Genomic DNA, 16,806 nt, shown 5'->3' on the forward strand with positions numbered 1-16,806 from the left:
CATAATCAAATACACTGAGACAATATTAATTTGGTAAAAAGGGACATTTATAAAGAGATGAAAGAATATTTTCTGATACTCTTATTCATAAAGATTTAAATCTCTACTGATTATAACTATACATGGGGCTTTAGTTGGCCATTTATAAACTCATCTCTTATATGGATTTGCTTTTATACAAAATACTGTTGAATGTTTCCGGAAACAAAGGTTTCCTGGGAGCGAATGGCTTTTCTAGAGAAATCTCTTAAGTTAAATTGGATGCTACCTGAACTGCTGATCTAGAGGCCTGAAGTTTGGGAAGTGTTCCTGAATCCTTCCTATAACATATCTATTTAGAGAGTCAAACAGTGGAATTTATCTAAAACTTACCTCTACGTGAGAAAACATAGATATACAAAAGTTTTTCCTGAAGCACTCTTTATGGTAGCAGATGACTAGAAAAACAATCATCAAGCAGGGCATAAACATATGCAGGGACAGAAAATGGGCTTTTCATTGTGCTTGCCGCGTACTCAGAGTAACACTTAAAGTCATTCCACTGCTTACAACACAATTGTATTGGGAATTAAACTGAAAATTGCTTGCCCTGACCTAGGAGGCCCTTCATCATTCTGTCCCTTCTACCTTTCCAACCTCATTTCCCAAGCCCTCCATGCCTCACTCTACCCTTCTTCCTGTTTCTCAAGCATAAAAGCCATTCCCAAACACATCTTTTGCACTTGCTGTTCTGTGCCTTTTCCCAGCCATTTGCAAAGGAGATTATTTTTACCTTTCAGGTGTTAACAAAGACGTCACTTTCCCAAAGGCCTCTAAAATAATTTAGATGCCACCTTTTACCATCTCTGAGAAAATCCTGAAATAGCAAAGTCTGCAATAATGTTTATTTGCAACTACTCTTAAATATGTATCTCTTCTACCACACTGAATTCTGTGAAGGAAGAGGTCACGGATATATTTTTTACCAAGGTATACGGCACATGGAACATAGCTGGTGCTCAGTAAGTACTTATCAAATAAAGTAATTAATCCAAACCTCACAATAATGTTTTATGAAGAATGGCAAGCCTTGAAAAATAACAGGTATACTTTTAAGTTTCAAAGTCACTTAATGCAGAGTGATATTTTTTTCTAATAAAAAAAGAGTCATTTTAGGAGTTTATTTAATTTTTGTCAAAACTAACTAGTTTAGGATATTTTGAAAGAATAAAGCTACCTCAGATTACTGCCACATTGGCTTAAAAATTCCAATTTGGAAAGAATTGAATATAAACTCTTAAAAGTAATCTCAATGAGGGGCGCCTGGGTGGCTTAGTCTAGTCGGTTAAGCGTCCGACTTTCGCTTAGGTCATGATCTCGCGGTTCGTGGGTTCGAGCCCCGCGTCGGGCTCTGTGCTGACTGACAGCTCAGAGCCTGGAGCCTGTTTCAGAGTCTGTGGCTGCCTCTCTCTGACCCTCCCCTGTTCACGCTGTCTCTCTCTCTCCTAGAAATAAATAAAAATTATAAAAATAAATAAATAAATAAAAAGTAGTGGTAAATTTTGTGGCAAAGGGAGGAATCTCACCTAAATAAGAGACTCAGAATAAAAGAGAAAGTAAAGGAACAGTCAGTAACAACTGACCAACTCTTAAGACNTGACTGCCAGCTCAGAGCCTGGAGCCTGTTTCAGTCTGTGACTCCCTCTCTCTCTGACCCTCCCCTGCTCACACTGTCTCTCTCTCTCTCCTAGAAATAAATAAAACATAAAAAAAAATTTTTTTTAAAAAGTAATCTCAATGATATAATATGTATAAATTTCATATGTGATACCTATTCTTTTTTTTAAAGCACATTTAAAGATGTTAAAAAAAAAACCTACAGTCCAGATATCTAAGCCTTTTCTTCTATTCAACAAATGATAGATGTTACCTATAGGAAGCGTTTCTTAATTTAATAGCCAAGATACAAAGTATACAGATCTAATCATGTGCTGGTAGTAAGTAACATTTTAGAAGAGAACTTTATTTGGAAGTCTTTATCAGAGACATGAAAATGCTCCCAGTACCACCAGAGACAGACTGACAAGTAAGAGAAGGAAAACAAAATAAACCAGAGTCTTAAATAGAGGCAAAACTGAAAATATTTAGTATATGTAATCTCTTAAGATACAAAATTATTAGAGACGATTTATAAATCCACTTCCTTAATTTCTTTGTTTGCTATAGAAAGCCTGTCATTTTGAATGTAAATACTGTCAAATCTAATACTGTTTTCTCAAGTTTGGCACAGAAGAATTTAGGCAAACTTATTGTTTCTAGCAAAGGCTACATTTTCTAGGTGTATTTATTAGACTCTTAATCTCAGGCCCAGCTGTGTCAGGCACTGAATCATATTCTTCGTGGTATTGAAATCCATGCCCACAAATAGGTACCAATGACAACCTACTTCGGTTTTACAGAGATGGAAAAATGAACGCAAATAAAGAACAGGAAAATTCCACACACATAAAACCTTGTTATGACAGTTTCTAATAGTATGTTCACATTTTCAATGACAGGAGGCTATACAATGCTTAATATAAAGTGCACGCTCTCAAGATGAATTTGTGAAGATGTTTTATGTTACACATAAGCATCTGAAAACCTAGCAAAGGAAAAAAGAATCTCTAAATGAGAAGAGAGAGATTAAATACGACCAGAAAACTAGTAAATAAATGAGAAAAGGAAAATTCATAATGGATTTTCAGAAGTAATTAATTTGCTGCTCATAAAATGAGCATTTAGCAAGGAGAAGATTGATTTGATCCTCAAAATTTATTCATATTTATAAGAGACAAGGAAGAGAAGGTAAAACTACATACATTCCCATTCACTTGACATAACAAAACACAGACCATGTGGCCTGGAGAGCCTAGAGGAAATTCATTGTTTTCCATGAAATTTGTCATTAATACGAAGCTCTCTACATCATTTACTCTTGGAAGCTGATAAAGACAGCAAGAATCTAGCATGTTCAGTTCAAGGTAATTACAACAAGAGGACTCCTTCATTTGAAACAGTCCTTACAAGGCTTGACAGGATTGGAACTCCACTGCCTCTCTAACCCCATCTCCTACTGCTCTCCCTTCCCCCTCTCTACACCCACATGGCTCTTTCTGCAACTCCCAAGTCTGGAATGCCCATCTATGTGTATCTGTGTAGCTGGTTCTCCCCTCTCACAGGCTTTCACTGAAATGCTCCACCCCTAATGAGCCTACCTTCCCTGGAGACTTTCTCTAGGACCTCTCCCTTCCTCAATATTGCTATCCTCTTCCCTCCAGACTCCAGTTTTTCATGCCATTCAACATAATAATTATTTTACTTATTTATCCAACATATTTCTTCCCTCACTAGAATGCAAGCTTCACGAGAATGGGATTTTTGCTCTTTGGGAAGTCTTTTGGTCTGTTTTTCTTCACTGTTGAATCCCTAGTACTTGATATCCCACTAGGCATTCAGTAACTTTTGAGCGTGAGTAAATAACCTAATAGAAAATCTAGATGTAAATGAGTAGCTATGGATACAGGGATACACCTTCTCAAATATTAATGGAGAAGCTTTTCATTCCTTCCACAGATTCAACAAGAGCCCAGAGTTTCACTGGCTATCATTTCTGAATACAAAGAATAACTAACTTACAACTAGAAAGGGATAAAGTTTACGAACTAAAGTAAGAAGACAGCATTGCAGTATCTTTGGCTAATGCTGACAAGAGGCATTTGGTTTCTACATAAAATAGTCGGAGTGTTTATGGCACTTCAACGAAAGTAGGAAAAACCAAGATTCACTTTTCAACTTTCATTGTAAATAAAATAAGTATTTTTTAAGAATTTTAATTCAACCAATTTTCAGTTGTCTTTTAATCTCGGGAAAATAGTCTGTGCTCTTCACTGTTTCAATAACTGTTTTCCTTATAACCCTGATAACAGGAAAAATCCCTGGTAATGGTAATAGGCACTTTCAGATTCATATACAGTAGATAAGCCATAGGGGAAAACCTACTCATTTGTAAAGACAAGACATTGTATGTAAATTTTTAGTTTTTACTTCAGGTGAATTCTACAGTTTTACTAGTCCTGTTCACACTTCTAATGTGTATCAAATATAAGTAGACTTTTGATATTAAAGCAAACTTTTGTTTTACATATATCTTTCAACTTTATCTGAGAATTTTAAGACTTTCCCATGTTTAATACCAAAACCTTAAAAATGATACACAAAAAACTAGTTAAAACTTATCAGTCCCTTAAGGAACTATTCGTCATGTGGAAGGTTGCCTATGTATTCATCACTCTCACACTTTCCTTTCAATTATTAAAGAACTTCAACTGCAATAAAGTCATTTTCAAAACAGCATCTACGACAAGGATATGGTTCAGAACACACTTTGTCCTGCTCACCAGGCTACCTGCCTCCTTGCAAGAGGTACTTACAGCTGTCAGTGTCATCAGATCCTTAAAACATAAAAAATATAGGAGTAATATTGTGCAGATACACACAATGCATCTTTGGCTTAAATGTACCATGAAAACTTAATGTCTGTTATAACATATCAACCTTTTTCTCATTTCATTGATAAAAAAGGAGAATCTCTGTACACTTCTTTAGAATCAGTCAAGTTAAAAAAGTGACACAGTAGTAGTAAGAGTTATTATATTTTAGCTTTTTCTCATATCCTTCTTCTGGGTTAATGTATTTAGCAAATAGCTCGACCTCAGGGGAAGAATATTAACTACTAAAAGAAAGTGATATATATATGAAGAACAATAGGAAAATGCCAATGCCACATGCACGGAATACTACCAGCTTATCAATTTATGTCACGTGTAAATAAAATTAACTCATTTCCAAAAATGTTAGTGCTTTTAGCATTTGAAGAAATGGCCAGTTTAAACTATTCCATCTGCATTTGCTTTGGAATATTAGGCAGCAAATGAAACACAAGGGCAAATCAGTGTATCATTTGGCTGAGAAAGAATATCAATTTAAAGATGTTATATTTTCAAAAGGTTTTGGAAGTATTTTACATTATACCAAACTATTATCTGTAATATAAAATGGCAACAGACAACATTTATTTTGTTTTCCATTAATGTACTATGCTTGAATTATAAAGTGAATATCTAAGTTTAGATATAGTATTAGTTAACATTTACAAGAAAAGCTTCTCATTTTCCCAAAGTGAAATTTACAATCCTCTAATTATTACACTCAAATTCACACCAAAGTTGTTTTTAAAGAGTATTCTGTAAAGAGCTCCAAACATAAAAATACAGTCCATAAAATTAGGGTCTTCTGTGGTAATTAACAAAAAAATTCAGCCATTCAGTTGACATCTTAGAATTTTTAGTAAAAAAATAATAATTTGAGTATTACTATGTTGCTCTTTCCTTGAGCTCAAAATTTGATACTATTACACAACTGGCCATGGGTTAGAGCTTATGTAAGACCAAGTGCCAGTTCAGATTTTGAGGGCTCTCCTTCATGAGTGTCAGGAGCCATGTTCCTCAATCTTTTCTTGGCACAATGTACCTTTGTTACATTTATGATGAGCAAAAGAAACATATACCGGGCAAATATCCAAAACCAAAACACTGGGACTTTGTTCCCAATGAAGCAGGAACTGTCATTTTCAGGGAATACCACAGTAACCTTCTATAGCTGTAATCACATAACTGAAAGTGGTTCTGTGACATCACATACATATATAAAATATTGTTATGAATTTAAGGGGTAATTTATTTTTTTAGAAGAATTTAACCTTCCTGGGGGCACCTTGGTAACTTAGTTGGTTAAATGTCCAACTCCTGATTTTGGCTCACGTCATCATCTGGCAGTCATGAGATCAGAGCCTAGTGCTGGACTGCACTGACAGCATGGAGCTTGCTCTCTCCCTCCCTCTATGTCCTTCCCCTTCTTATGCTCACATGCACACTCTCTCAAATAAACATTAAAAAAAAATTAACCTCCCGGCAAAAATCAGTGAAACTACTCACAGAAATTATCAACTGAATGAATTTAAAGAAAAGAAATTGTGACAATAGAAATGTTTCTACTGAGATGTTAAAGATATTTAAGATATAAAATAATCACACTGGGATCTCTAAGCCAAAATCTCTATACTATATAAACTATGTGAACTCTATTTTTTAAAAACATGGTTAGAAAGGAGATATATTTTGATGACGTCTAAACCTGGTAAAAAGTTTAATAATTCTAAAAGTTTCAAACCCATAAGTCATTTTAAAATTGAGATAAATTTGTGTACTGCCAAAGGGCAGCATCTGTATGAGCTATGGAATGTACCAGATACTGTATCATTCAATTCGTTCCATAAAGTTCTGAACTCAAAGAGAACATCCAGGTCAGAAACAAAGGGGCAGTTACAAGTATCTAGGAAAAGAAATTGGAGACTGACATTTTTAAAGGCTTACTAAAATTAATCACTTCTACTCAGGATATGCAGAAACATTGTTGCTTAGTTTCCTCTTCACCTGGGTATCGGTGACAGCCCTAATTTAATTGCATAAGAAAATAAATGACACCTGCCTGGACCATAAATATTCTTTTAAGTAATGCTTGTCGCTTTAAAAAAATTCCTCTCACAATTCCCTTCATTTCAACTTCTACGTAATAAACAATGTGTTTACAAAATAAAATGTCTTTTTAGCATATTAGAGTTTTTTTTAAGCATTTCTTAATGCCATTTAGAACTGCCTTTTGTTTGATTTCACTTATCCAGCAACCCATGAGCAAACAAGTAAATAAAGTATTTATAATTCAAGAGATGATTCAAGTGAAAACAGGATCATCTTGGAGTATTCACTCTAAACTTCAATTCTCAAATGCCTCTAATCTCTTTAAACATTACTTTGGTTCAAGTATATTTCAGATTTATGATTTCAAAGGGCTCAGTTATCTGACGAGAACAGGAGCATATTAAGTCTCTGCATAGTACGTTTTGAAATAGCGTGCATATTAGACACTAAGCAGTTATTAAATATTGCTTTTAACCTACCAGTTTTCTAAATCTTCCCTCTACAGCTGGATTCCCAGTAGAGAAAAAAGTAACTCTAACAAAAATTTTCCTGTTTATTACCGTAAGCTATTTACTTATCTGTGCACAAGGCTGAGAATTATGTAATAGGGATTAATGTATTTGCCCACAGGGTATCTTGCATAGATGTTTAGTTGAAATTTCATTTGTATTTTTAATTCATAAAAGGATTATATATTTTGACCCACTTATAAATTGAATGATATAAAAAATAGAGCACTATTTTCCTACTTGCTCTTTAACTAATGTTAACAAGTGATTTTCAGCTCTCTGAACTTCATTTAGCTTATTTGTCAATGAAGATAACAATATAGCTGTTGGAATAAATGACCCATATCAAAGTGCTTTGACAACTGTAAAATATTTTGTAAGTGTAAAAAATTATATATTATTATGGTATTTTTATAAGAATGAAAAGTAGCTGGTTATTTCCCCATCATACCTTTTATAAAGGGAGAAAACCACAAAAAAAGCATTTTCTCAAGTAGTTTGAGAATTGAGGTTTCAAACTTAAACATTTTCCTAACGATCACAATAATACACATTAGTGCTAAAATTCAGAGGCCATTTAATCTAGCCACTCGAGTTTTACATAATAAAGATCAATGAAGGCTAAATACAAAACATATCAACAGAACAGTTACAATCATGGTGGAGAGAGAAGAACTGAAAACAAATGTTATACTTCCCAATTTGTTGTCAGGCATTCCTATTTAGTACACCTAGGGTTAGGAGGAGAGTTAGGGGCAGGGGCAGGTACAGAGTTTGGGTTAGTTTTGTCTGGATTATAGCAGCCATTTTAATCAACCATGTTTTTCTCTTAGCCAACTGGAAACTAATAAAATTTATGATGAGAACACAGAATGGTCATGTGTGAAATATTTAGAGAGATACATAATGTGTATATATGTGTATTTACATAAAATCACAGTATATTAGGCCTTATACCAACTCTGTTAATCTTACTTTACAGGCAAGAAAATTAAGACATAGAAGGGTTAAATATGTTCAGCAAGGTCACATGAGACTGCCTGGCTCCTGGATTTTTCTGTTATTTAAAGACCCCTTTTGAAGTTCAATTTATATACATAAAATTTATCCATTTTAATATGATTCAATGAGTTGTGACAAATTTACAGATGTAAAACTGGCACTACAATTCAGTTTGATACATTTCCATCAATCTAAAAAGTCTCTCACACCTGTATACAGTTGGCCTTTAAACAACAGGGCTTAGAAGCATCAATCCCATCCCAGTCAAAATCTACTGAGACATCTATTGATTTCCCAAGAACATAACAACTAATAGCCTACTATTGAGTAGAAGCCTTACTAATGACATAAACAGCCGATTAACATATTTTACACGCTGTATGTATTCAATACTGTAATTTTACAATAAAGCTAGAAAAGAAAAACCCTTAAGATCATTAGAGAAAATACATTTACCATATTATAAAAAATATGTAAAAGAAATGGACCCACACAGTTCAAATCCATGCCGTTCAAGAGTCAACTGTAGAGTCAATCCCATCAGAAAGCCCAGCCCTAGAAAACTGCAATGTCTTCTCTGGGCATTTCACAGAAATGGAATCATACAGCATGTAGTCCTCTGTATTGGACTTGCTTTAATTAGCATAATGTTTTTGAGGTTCACGTATACTGAAGCATGTATTACCTTATTTCTCATTATTACTTAGTAGTATTTATATTATTTGGATATGCTACATTGTTTATTCATCTATCAGTTAATGGACATTTAGTTTATTTCTACTTTTTGGCTATTATAAACAAGGCTGCTATGAACATCTACATACAGTTTTTGTGTGACAAGTATTTTCAATTCTCTTGGGTAAATACCTAGCATCAAAATGATTAGTATACATGGAAAATTTATGTATAACTTTTTGAGAAACTGTAAAACTTTCTTCCAAATAAGCTATATTATTTTATATTCCAGGACTAATGATAAAGGAGTTGGTTTTTTCACCCTCTCACTAACACTAAGCAGAGCTCAAGATCTACACCACTACCCTTTCCAGCCTTTTACTGATCATGTACTTATGTCACAGAATGTCAGATAGGGCAGAGGAAGGAGTTAAGTGAAAGGAGAAGTGAGGGAGCCATAGATCCTTATAATTTTTCAAAGACAACAATATATATTTCAACTGATGAACCTATAGTGACACATCATTGTCCTCCAAAGAGTGTTACAAAGTCTTATATTAATATAATAGCTAGCATTTAAATTTCAAACACTGGCAAACAAGTATATATTGTGGCAAAGATGAAAAATACCTTAAACATGTTAAAGGATGCTTTTTATTTACTTTTTTTGGCTGTATAGTTCTAGAAGCTAGAATATCCAGTATGATGTTGAAGTGGTAAATGTAGGCAGAGGTTTTATTTCTTATATAAAGGAGGAAAGTATTCAGTCATTTACCATTAAGTATAATGTCATCTACAGGCTTTACTTAGAAACCCCTAATGTTGGGGAAGTCTTATTTCTCATGAGAACATTCTTTTTTTTTTTTTTTTTTTTTTTTGGTAGGGGAGAGCACAAGTGGGGGGAGGAGCAAAGTGAGGGGAACAGAGGATCTGAAGCAGGCTCTATCCTGACAGGCTGACAGCAGTGAGCCTGATGTGGGGCTAAAACCCACAAACCATGAGATAATGACCTGATATGAAGTGAGGTGCTCAACTGACTGAGCCACCCAGATACCCCTCTCACAAGAGCATTCTTACCAGGAATGCATGTTGGATTTTGCCAAATGCTTTTGGGTAGGCATTGAGATGATTATACTTTTTTGTGTGTGGTAATGTGATGAATGGCATGGATTGGTTTTTGAAGGTTAAACGAACTTGCATTTCTAGGATAAATTCTGCTTGAACATGATGTATTTCTTTATATTGCTGTACTGGCTTTGTTATAATTATGCTTAGAATTTTTTTTATCAGATCATGAGACATTACTCTGTAGTTCTCTTTTCCTATTTTTTTTTTCTCTAGTTTTAGAAGCAGGTAATGATGGTCTCAAAAAATTAGCTGGGAAGGAGTCTTTCTTTTTCAACTTTTTGAGTGAGTTTGTATAGAACTGGTGTATTTTCTTCTGAAAAGTGTAGTATAATTCACCAGTGAAGCCATCTGGGCCTGGAGTTTTCTTTGAAGAATGGTTTATTAATGACCAATTCTTTAAAAGAGAGGGGGCTATAAAGACTGAAGGAGCTTTGGTACTTTTATCTTTCAGGAGATCTGTCCATTGCATTTAAGTTGTTCAATTTGTTTGTACAAACTTGGCCATAATACGCCATTAATATCCTTTTGACTACTGTCGACTCTGCAGTAATGGTACCTCTCATTTTTGATACTGGTAATTTGTGTCATCTCTTTTTTCTGATTGGTCTATGTAGAGGTTTACTTTTATTGATCTCAAAAGATCAGCATTTAGTTTCGTTGACGCTATTGGTGTTTTTCCCATTTCACAGATTTCTGCTATTACCTTTATTTTTTCTTTCTTCTACATAGTTTGAGTTAATTTGCACTCATTCAACTTTTTAAGGTAGAAATTGAAGTCATTATTTCGAGTACCTTCTTTTATAATACAGACATGTAGTGTTAAAATTGTTTCTCAAGTATTGTTTTATAGGAGTATATAAATACTGAGATGTTGCATTTTCATTTGTGTTCAAGCTCAAAATATTTTGATTTCCACTCTGACCCATTGGTTATTCAGATGCACACTGTGTAATTTCCAAATATTTAGCGGTTTTAGAGATTTGTCCTTGGATTTCTATTTTTATTACATATACAGAATAAATACTTATAAATTTATTGGGACTGTTTTATAGCCCAGAATATGGACTTCCTTAGTAAATGTTCTGTGTATTTAAAAAATTGTACATTTGGGTGATGTTGTATGAGATATCCTATCAATGTCAGTAGCTTAGGTGGATTGACAGTGTTATTCAAATCTTCTATAACTTCCATAGTGGATATATTTTTTTAAATAAAGTTACTTTTAAAAATCACTTACTATGGCATCACAAAAAAAGTAATACTCACTAATAAATCTGACAAAAGACAGAAAATCCTATACACTAAACTCTACAGAAGAAGTTAAAGATCTTAGTAGTGAGATATACCATGTCCATGGGTCAGAAGACACAATAATGTTAATCAGTCTATTCACCCCCAGCTGATCTACAGGCTCAGTACAGTAACAATCTAAATGTCAGCAAACCTTTATATAGAAACTCTATAACTATGTAAGAATACTAACATTGATTTGGAAATGCTAAGGGACTGTCATAGCCAAAACAGTTAAACAACTTATAGGACTAATATTACCTGATTTCAAAACATTATAAAGCTACAGTCTTCAAGTCAGTGTTGTATTGGCATGAAGACAATCAGAAGAATCAACAGAAAAGCAGAGAGTCCAGAAAAAGACCTATATACAAAGTGAAAATGAAAACGTAGGTAACAAGGTAGGTGAGGGAAACACCAGAAGGGGAAAAAAGATAGTAATTTAAATAAGTGGTGCTGGAAAAACTGTATATCCCTATGTCAAAAATATAAACTTAAGCCATATATAAAAATTAACTTGAGATGGATCACAGACTCAAATGTGAATCCTGAAACTATAAAACACAAGAAAGTAAACATACAAGAAAACCTGTGGCAACAAAACTTTCTTACATGTACTATCAAAAACATGATCTATAAAAGAAAGAATTGATAATTTAAATTTCAACAAAATTAAAAACTTCTGCTTTCCAAAAAACACTTATAATGAAAAGATAAATCACAGACCAAGAGAAAATATTTGAAAAATAACATTTTTGATAAAGGATTTATATCCAAAGTATGTTAAGGACCAAGACTCAATAGTAATAAACAACCCAATTTTTACAAATGGGCAAATGATTTCAAGAGACATTTCACTAAAGAAGATACATGAATGGCAAATTAGCACATGAAAAGATGTTCAACATCGTTAGTCAAGAAAGACAAATAACATTAAGACATTTCTACATAAATATTAGAATGGCTTAAGACTAACCAGACTGAGCTGATGAAAAGAGAAAGGAAGCACAACTCTCATAGACTGCTGCTGGGAACACAAGCTAATATAATCACTTTAGAAAGCAATTTGGCAGTTTCCTAAGTACTTAAACGTGCATATTCCCTACTATTCATTCATCCCTTTCCTAGCATTTTCCCTAGAGATATAAAAACACATGTCCTATACAAAGACCTGTCTATAACTATTCTCACCAGCTTCATTTTCAATAGCCCAAGAAAAAAACAACAACTCAAAAGTCTATCAGTAGATGAATAGATAAATGGCGTTATATTTCTATGAAGTAACTCTACTCAGCAATCAAAAGGAAACTATTGATCCAAAATGGATGAATTTCAGAATTATGTAAAATGAAAGAAACTAGACCAGAAAAAAAAAAGAATATAGACTGTATGATTCCATTTTTACAAAATTGTAGAAATACAAACCCACATACAGGAAAGAAGGCAAACCAGTGATTAACTGGGACAGGGTGTAGATAAGTGTATAACTAAGTCAATACACAAAGTGTCCTATAGAAAATGTTATTATATCAAAGTAGTTTTCAAAAAGAATGACAAATTATGCTTATTAAAAATTAGATATTTGACATACATTTTCTCAAATGAATCAAGTAAGCATGACACTTGAAGGAAAAAAAAAAAGACAGTTTTTGTTGCCAATGATAAAATTCGAACTTTAAAGTGACAATTAAAAATTTTGGAAAATGTGTATCTGTCACCATGAACTTGATAGTTTCCCATTATTTGTCTGATGAGACTGTTGACATTAATAAATGTGATCTTTTGATGTTGTATAATGAATCATGTCACTATTTGAGAGCTACATAACCTGGTCACCTGGTATATTCTAAATGATGAAGCATGATGCTACAAAATCATGCACAGATAAAAGATACATTCAAATTGCAAGTTCAAGCAAAGGAGTTAGTATAATAGAGAATGAAAGGTTTATCAATGTGGTTTCCGATTCCATGCTGCAACTAGTCTTTGAAAAACTGAGCAAACTTGGGGCGCCTTGGTGGCTCAGTCGGTTAAGCGTCTGACTTTGGCTCAGGTCATGATCTCATGGTTCGTGGGTTCGAGCCCCAGGTCGGTCTCTGTGCTGACAGCTAACTCAGAACCTGGAGCCTGTTTCAGATTCTGTATCTCCCTCTCTCTCTGACTCTCCCCTGCTCACGATGTCTCTCTCTCTCTCTCTCTCTCTCTCAGAAATAAGTAAAACATTAAAAAAATTTAAAAATTGAGCAAAAGGCAGAATTTGAATATGGCTTCCCATCAATGGCCTGCACGAAGCCCTGGATCTTGTGAACATTATTAGCTATCACTTCCCTAATTATGTTGTCATATGGCATTCTTTCCTTTCAAAAAAGGAGGGAATATTCATTCTCTGGCTGATAACAGAAGAGGAAGTTGAAAAATTAAAAAAAAAGCACTTGAAAGATGTGCCATGCTGAGTCTGAAGATGGAGGGACCATGAGAAAAACAATGTAGAAACCTTAAGGAGATGAGAGATGCCTTGAGCTGACAGCGAGCAAATAAAGCATCATTTCTCAGCTGCAAGGAACGGGATTCTGCCACCACCCTACAACAGGCTGGTAGTGAATTCCTCTCCAGTGACTCCAGATAAGAGGTCAGCCTGAAATCCTGATTTTGGGCTTTGTGATACCCTGAGCAGTTAACCCAATCAATATTGCCTATGCATGTGATCTACAGAAATGTGAGGTAATAAACATACATTGATTAAAGCTGCTAGGCTGTGATTATTTGTAATACAGCAATGGAAAACTAATACATTTATTATAAATCAAAATACACATACACTTGCACTCAATACCATTGTTGAAAATGTACCCTATATAGTTCAAAATGATTATTAGTCCAAATATATTAATTCAACATTGACATTGATTATATATATATATAATCACACACACACAGTGGTGTAAGTAGAAGATTGATTAAATCACATAAATCCATAAAATAGACTACTTTGAAACCATTACAAAGATAAAACTACAGGGAGAAATATGAAACAATGAGACCCTAAGTTATATTAAAACGAGAAAAAAGATCCGAAAAGTTTAAGAGTCTGTTTCTAGACATTAAATGTTTTCCTGGAAACACACGCGCGCATGCACACACACACACACACACACACACACACACACTTAGATAGCAATTAGCTTTGGGATAGGGTCAGATTACTGAGTGGGAGATTTTAATTTTTAATTTTTTAAGTTCCATTAATTTTCAATTTTCTAATGGGGTTTATTACTCTTATTCATTTAAAAACAACAATACAAGTTATTTGTCAGTGTCAGATAAATACTTCCCTGGCACTCCAGCAAAGCTATCTTCTTTTGTTCAACTTGGACCTTCTATCTGGCATTTGTCATCCATGATAAGATCAAGATCACTTTTCTTAATCAACTCTGCCCCACCTTTCAAATCTCAGTTTTTCAGGGACATCCCTTATTAACTGGGGACTTCATTAGGACTTATCTGAATGTTCACATATATATATATGTATACACACACACACACACATATATATATATATATTTTTTTTTTTTTTTTTTGAGAAAGAGACAGAGTATGATTGGGGGGAGGCAGAGAGGGAGACACAGAATCCTAAGCAGCTTGAGGCTCTGAACTGTCAGCATAGAGCCGAAAGCAGGGCCTCAATTCATGAATTGTGAGATCATGACCTGAGCCAAAGATAGGCGCTCAACCCACTGAGCTACCCAGTTGCCCGTATGATATTATTTAATTAAAACTATAAGCAACTGAATTGTTTTCAAAATTTTACAATGTACTCTAATATTTTTCGTAACTATATTGAAAACTACTTATGATATAGATCACAAATAGTGTCAACCATGCAAACATACAATGTATTTAGCAGTGCTATTCTGATCAGGGCAAAGATGATGATTATCCTAAATCCTACAGTTAAATGGCAATACCAAGAGCTACTCCAACAGCAAGCAAATCAGATAAAAATGAGACCAACTATCCTTAAATAATAGCCAAACTGTGTGAGCAATATTTAATGGGCAATCTATAATATCAGGTTTATCTAATGTATATTAAAGTTAGAAATATTTTTCATATTCTTTTAAATTTCTTTTAAAATGGGTAAATACTAGTTAAAGCAAATTTTTATTATTTAATATTATATTTATAAATTTAACCAAGATCAAATTTTACTCTAATAATATTTTCTATAACAAGATGATAATACAGTGAAAGTAACTTAAAAATACACTCTATTTTTGGCAAAAGTCGAGAACCACAAGACGCAAAAAGGTGTTCAAGGTCACCGTAAAGAAATACAGGACAAATTCCTCAAAAGATTAATTCTTCTTTGTTCACTTATGAAAGATGCTCATAGTTCATAAGGCATTCAAAGCACTATGGATTTTATATGCAGCCAAACAAGAGGATGTATGCTACTGTACTTGGAAAATAATAAACAATGAACAAAATAGAAGATATTCATATCATTGTTATAAAGTTAAACCAAGTAGACTATTTTTATAACAGGTTTTCTAACAAAAACATATTTAACGAAATTCCATGTGTAAATGCACTATAATAATATATCTCCCCCATTAAAAAAAAAAGGTGGATGACATTTTCTATACAACAGCAAAATATTATAGACTATAAAAATATTGAGCATATGTACAGCTCTTTGTCATCAGGAAAATGTTTAAAAGCATTGCTGAAAACTTTACAAGGAGAAATCAAAGAAACTGAACATATAAAAATAATCAAACATGACATTATAACGGCACTGAGGAAACCTCTAAAATCATTACCTGGAACCAGTTCCATAATGATGTAGATAGGCTGTCTTTGTGTGCAAACGCCTATAAGTTTGACAATATTGGGATGATCGTATTGCTTGAGAATTCTGGAGGAGAAAAAGTTTCAGAATAGTATCATTTAAATAACAAAGCATTAATTTATGATCATGAACAGCATGCCCACATAAAATATACTTTAGTTGACATAATTCTCTTTTTAAAACTTCAACATGAAACCAAATTATGATAAATGATGGGATGTATGCAAGTTTAGGTAAATATTAGCAAACTATAGGTACCCAAGGAATCAATTCTCCTTAATTCAATTAAAAATTTTCATTTAAAAATTATTATCCACTCTGAGTAATAATCATGCTAAATATGAACATTTTATTTAGTCCCAAACATTACACTCCCTTCCAAGTAACTGGTTTTAGCTACTACCACAAAAGCATAACTGACAAGTATTAGTGTGCTAAAAACTCTAAGCTGCTAGGTTGGCATAATTTTATGGTTTTTTTGCACACACTTAATTGAAAATACATAAATAACAATTCAATTCATATTGGTAAATTCTATAAGCTGATCATCTGATTGGGTTTTGTAAAATACTATCTTGATTACACGATCAATTTCAAAAATAGTAAAAACTCAAAAGTTTTAAGAAAGCAGACTATAGACTCAACAATAATTTAGCAACAGTTTTCGTATAGACTGAAGCTGAAGTAAAGGGGACTTTGTTTGGATAAAGGCAAAATTTCATTAGAAGGCTATAAAAATAGCATAGACTCAGCCATAGGATCCCAACCATGAGTTAAAATAAGCTAGATTCCC

At 33.5% G+C, this 16,806-nt stretch overlaps 1 protein-coding gene across 1 annotated transcript in view; it reads right to left on the reverse strand.

Annotated features, from left to right (window-relative positions):
- FER (FER tyrosine kinase) overlaps positions 1–16,806 on the reverse strand; it is a 419,902-nt gene that overhangs the window by 132,576 nt on the left and 270,520 nt on the right. Inside the window, exon 16 of the mRNA XM_039217958.1 lies at positions 15,985–16,079. Within this exon, the coding sequence (XP_039073889.1) occupies positions 15,985–16,079 (95 nt within the window). The remainder of the gene's footprint in view (positions 1–15,984; positions 16,080–16,806) is intronic.

The sequence above is a fragment of the Hyaena hyaena genome, unplaced genomic scaffold, assembly GCF_003009895.1.
Source record: "Hyaena hyaena isolate Hyena2069 unplaced genomic scaffold, ASM300989v1 scaffold_726, whole genome shotgun sequence".
Taxonomy (NCBI): Eukaryota; Metazoa; Chordata; class Mammalia; order Carnivora; family Hyaenidae; genus Hyaena; species Hyaena hyaena.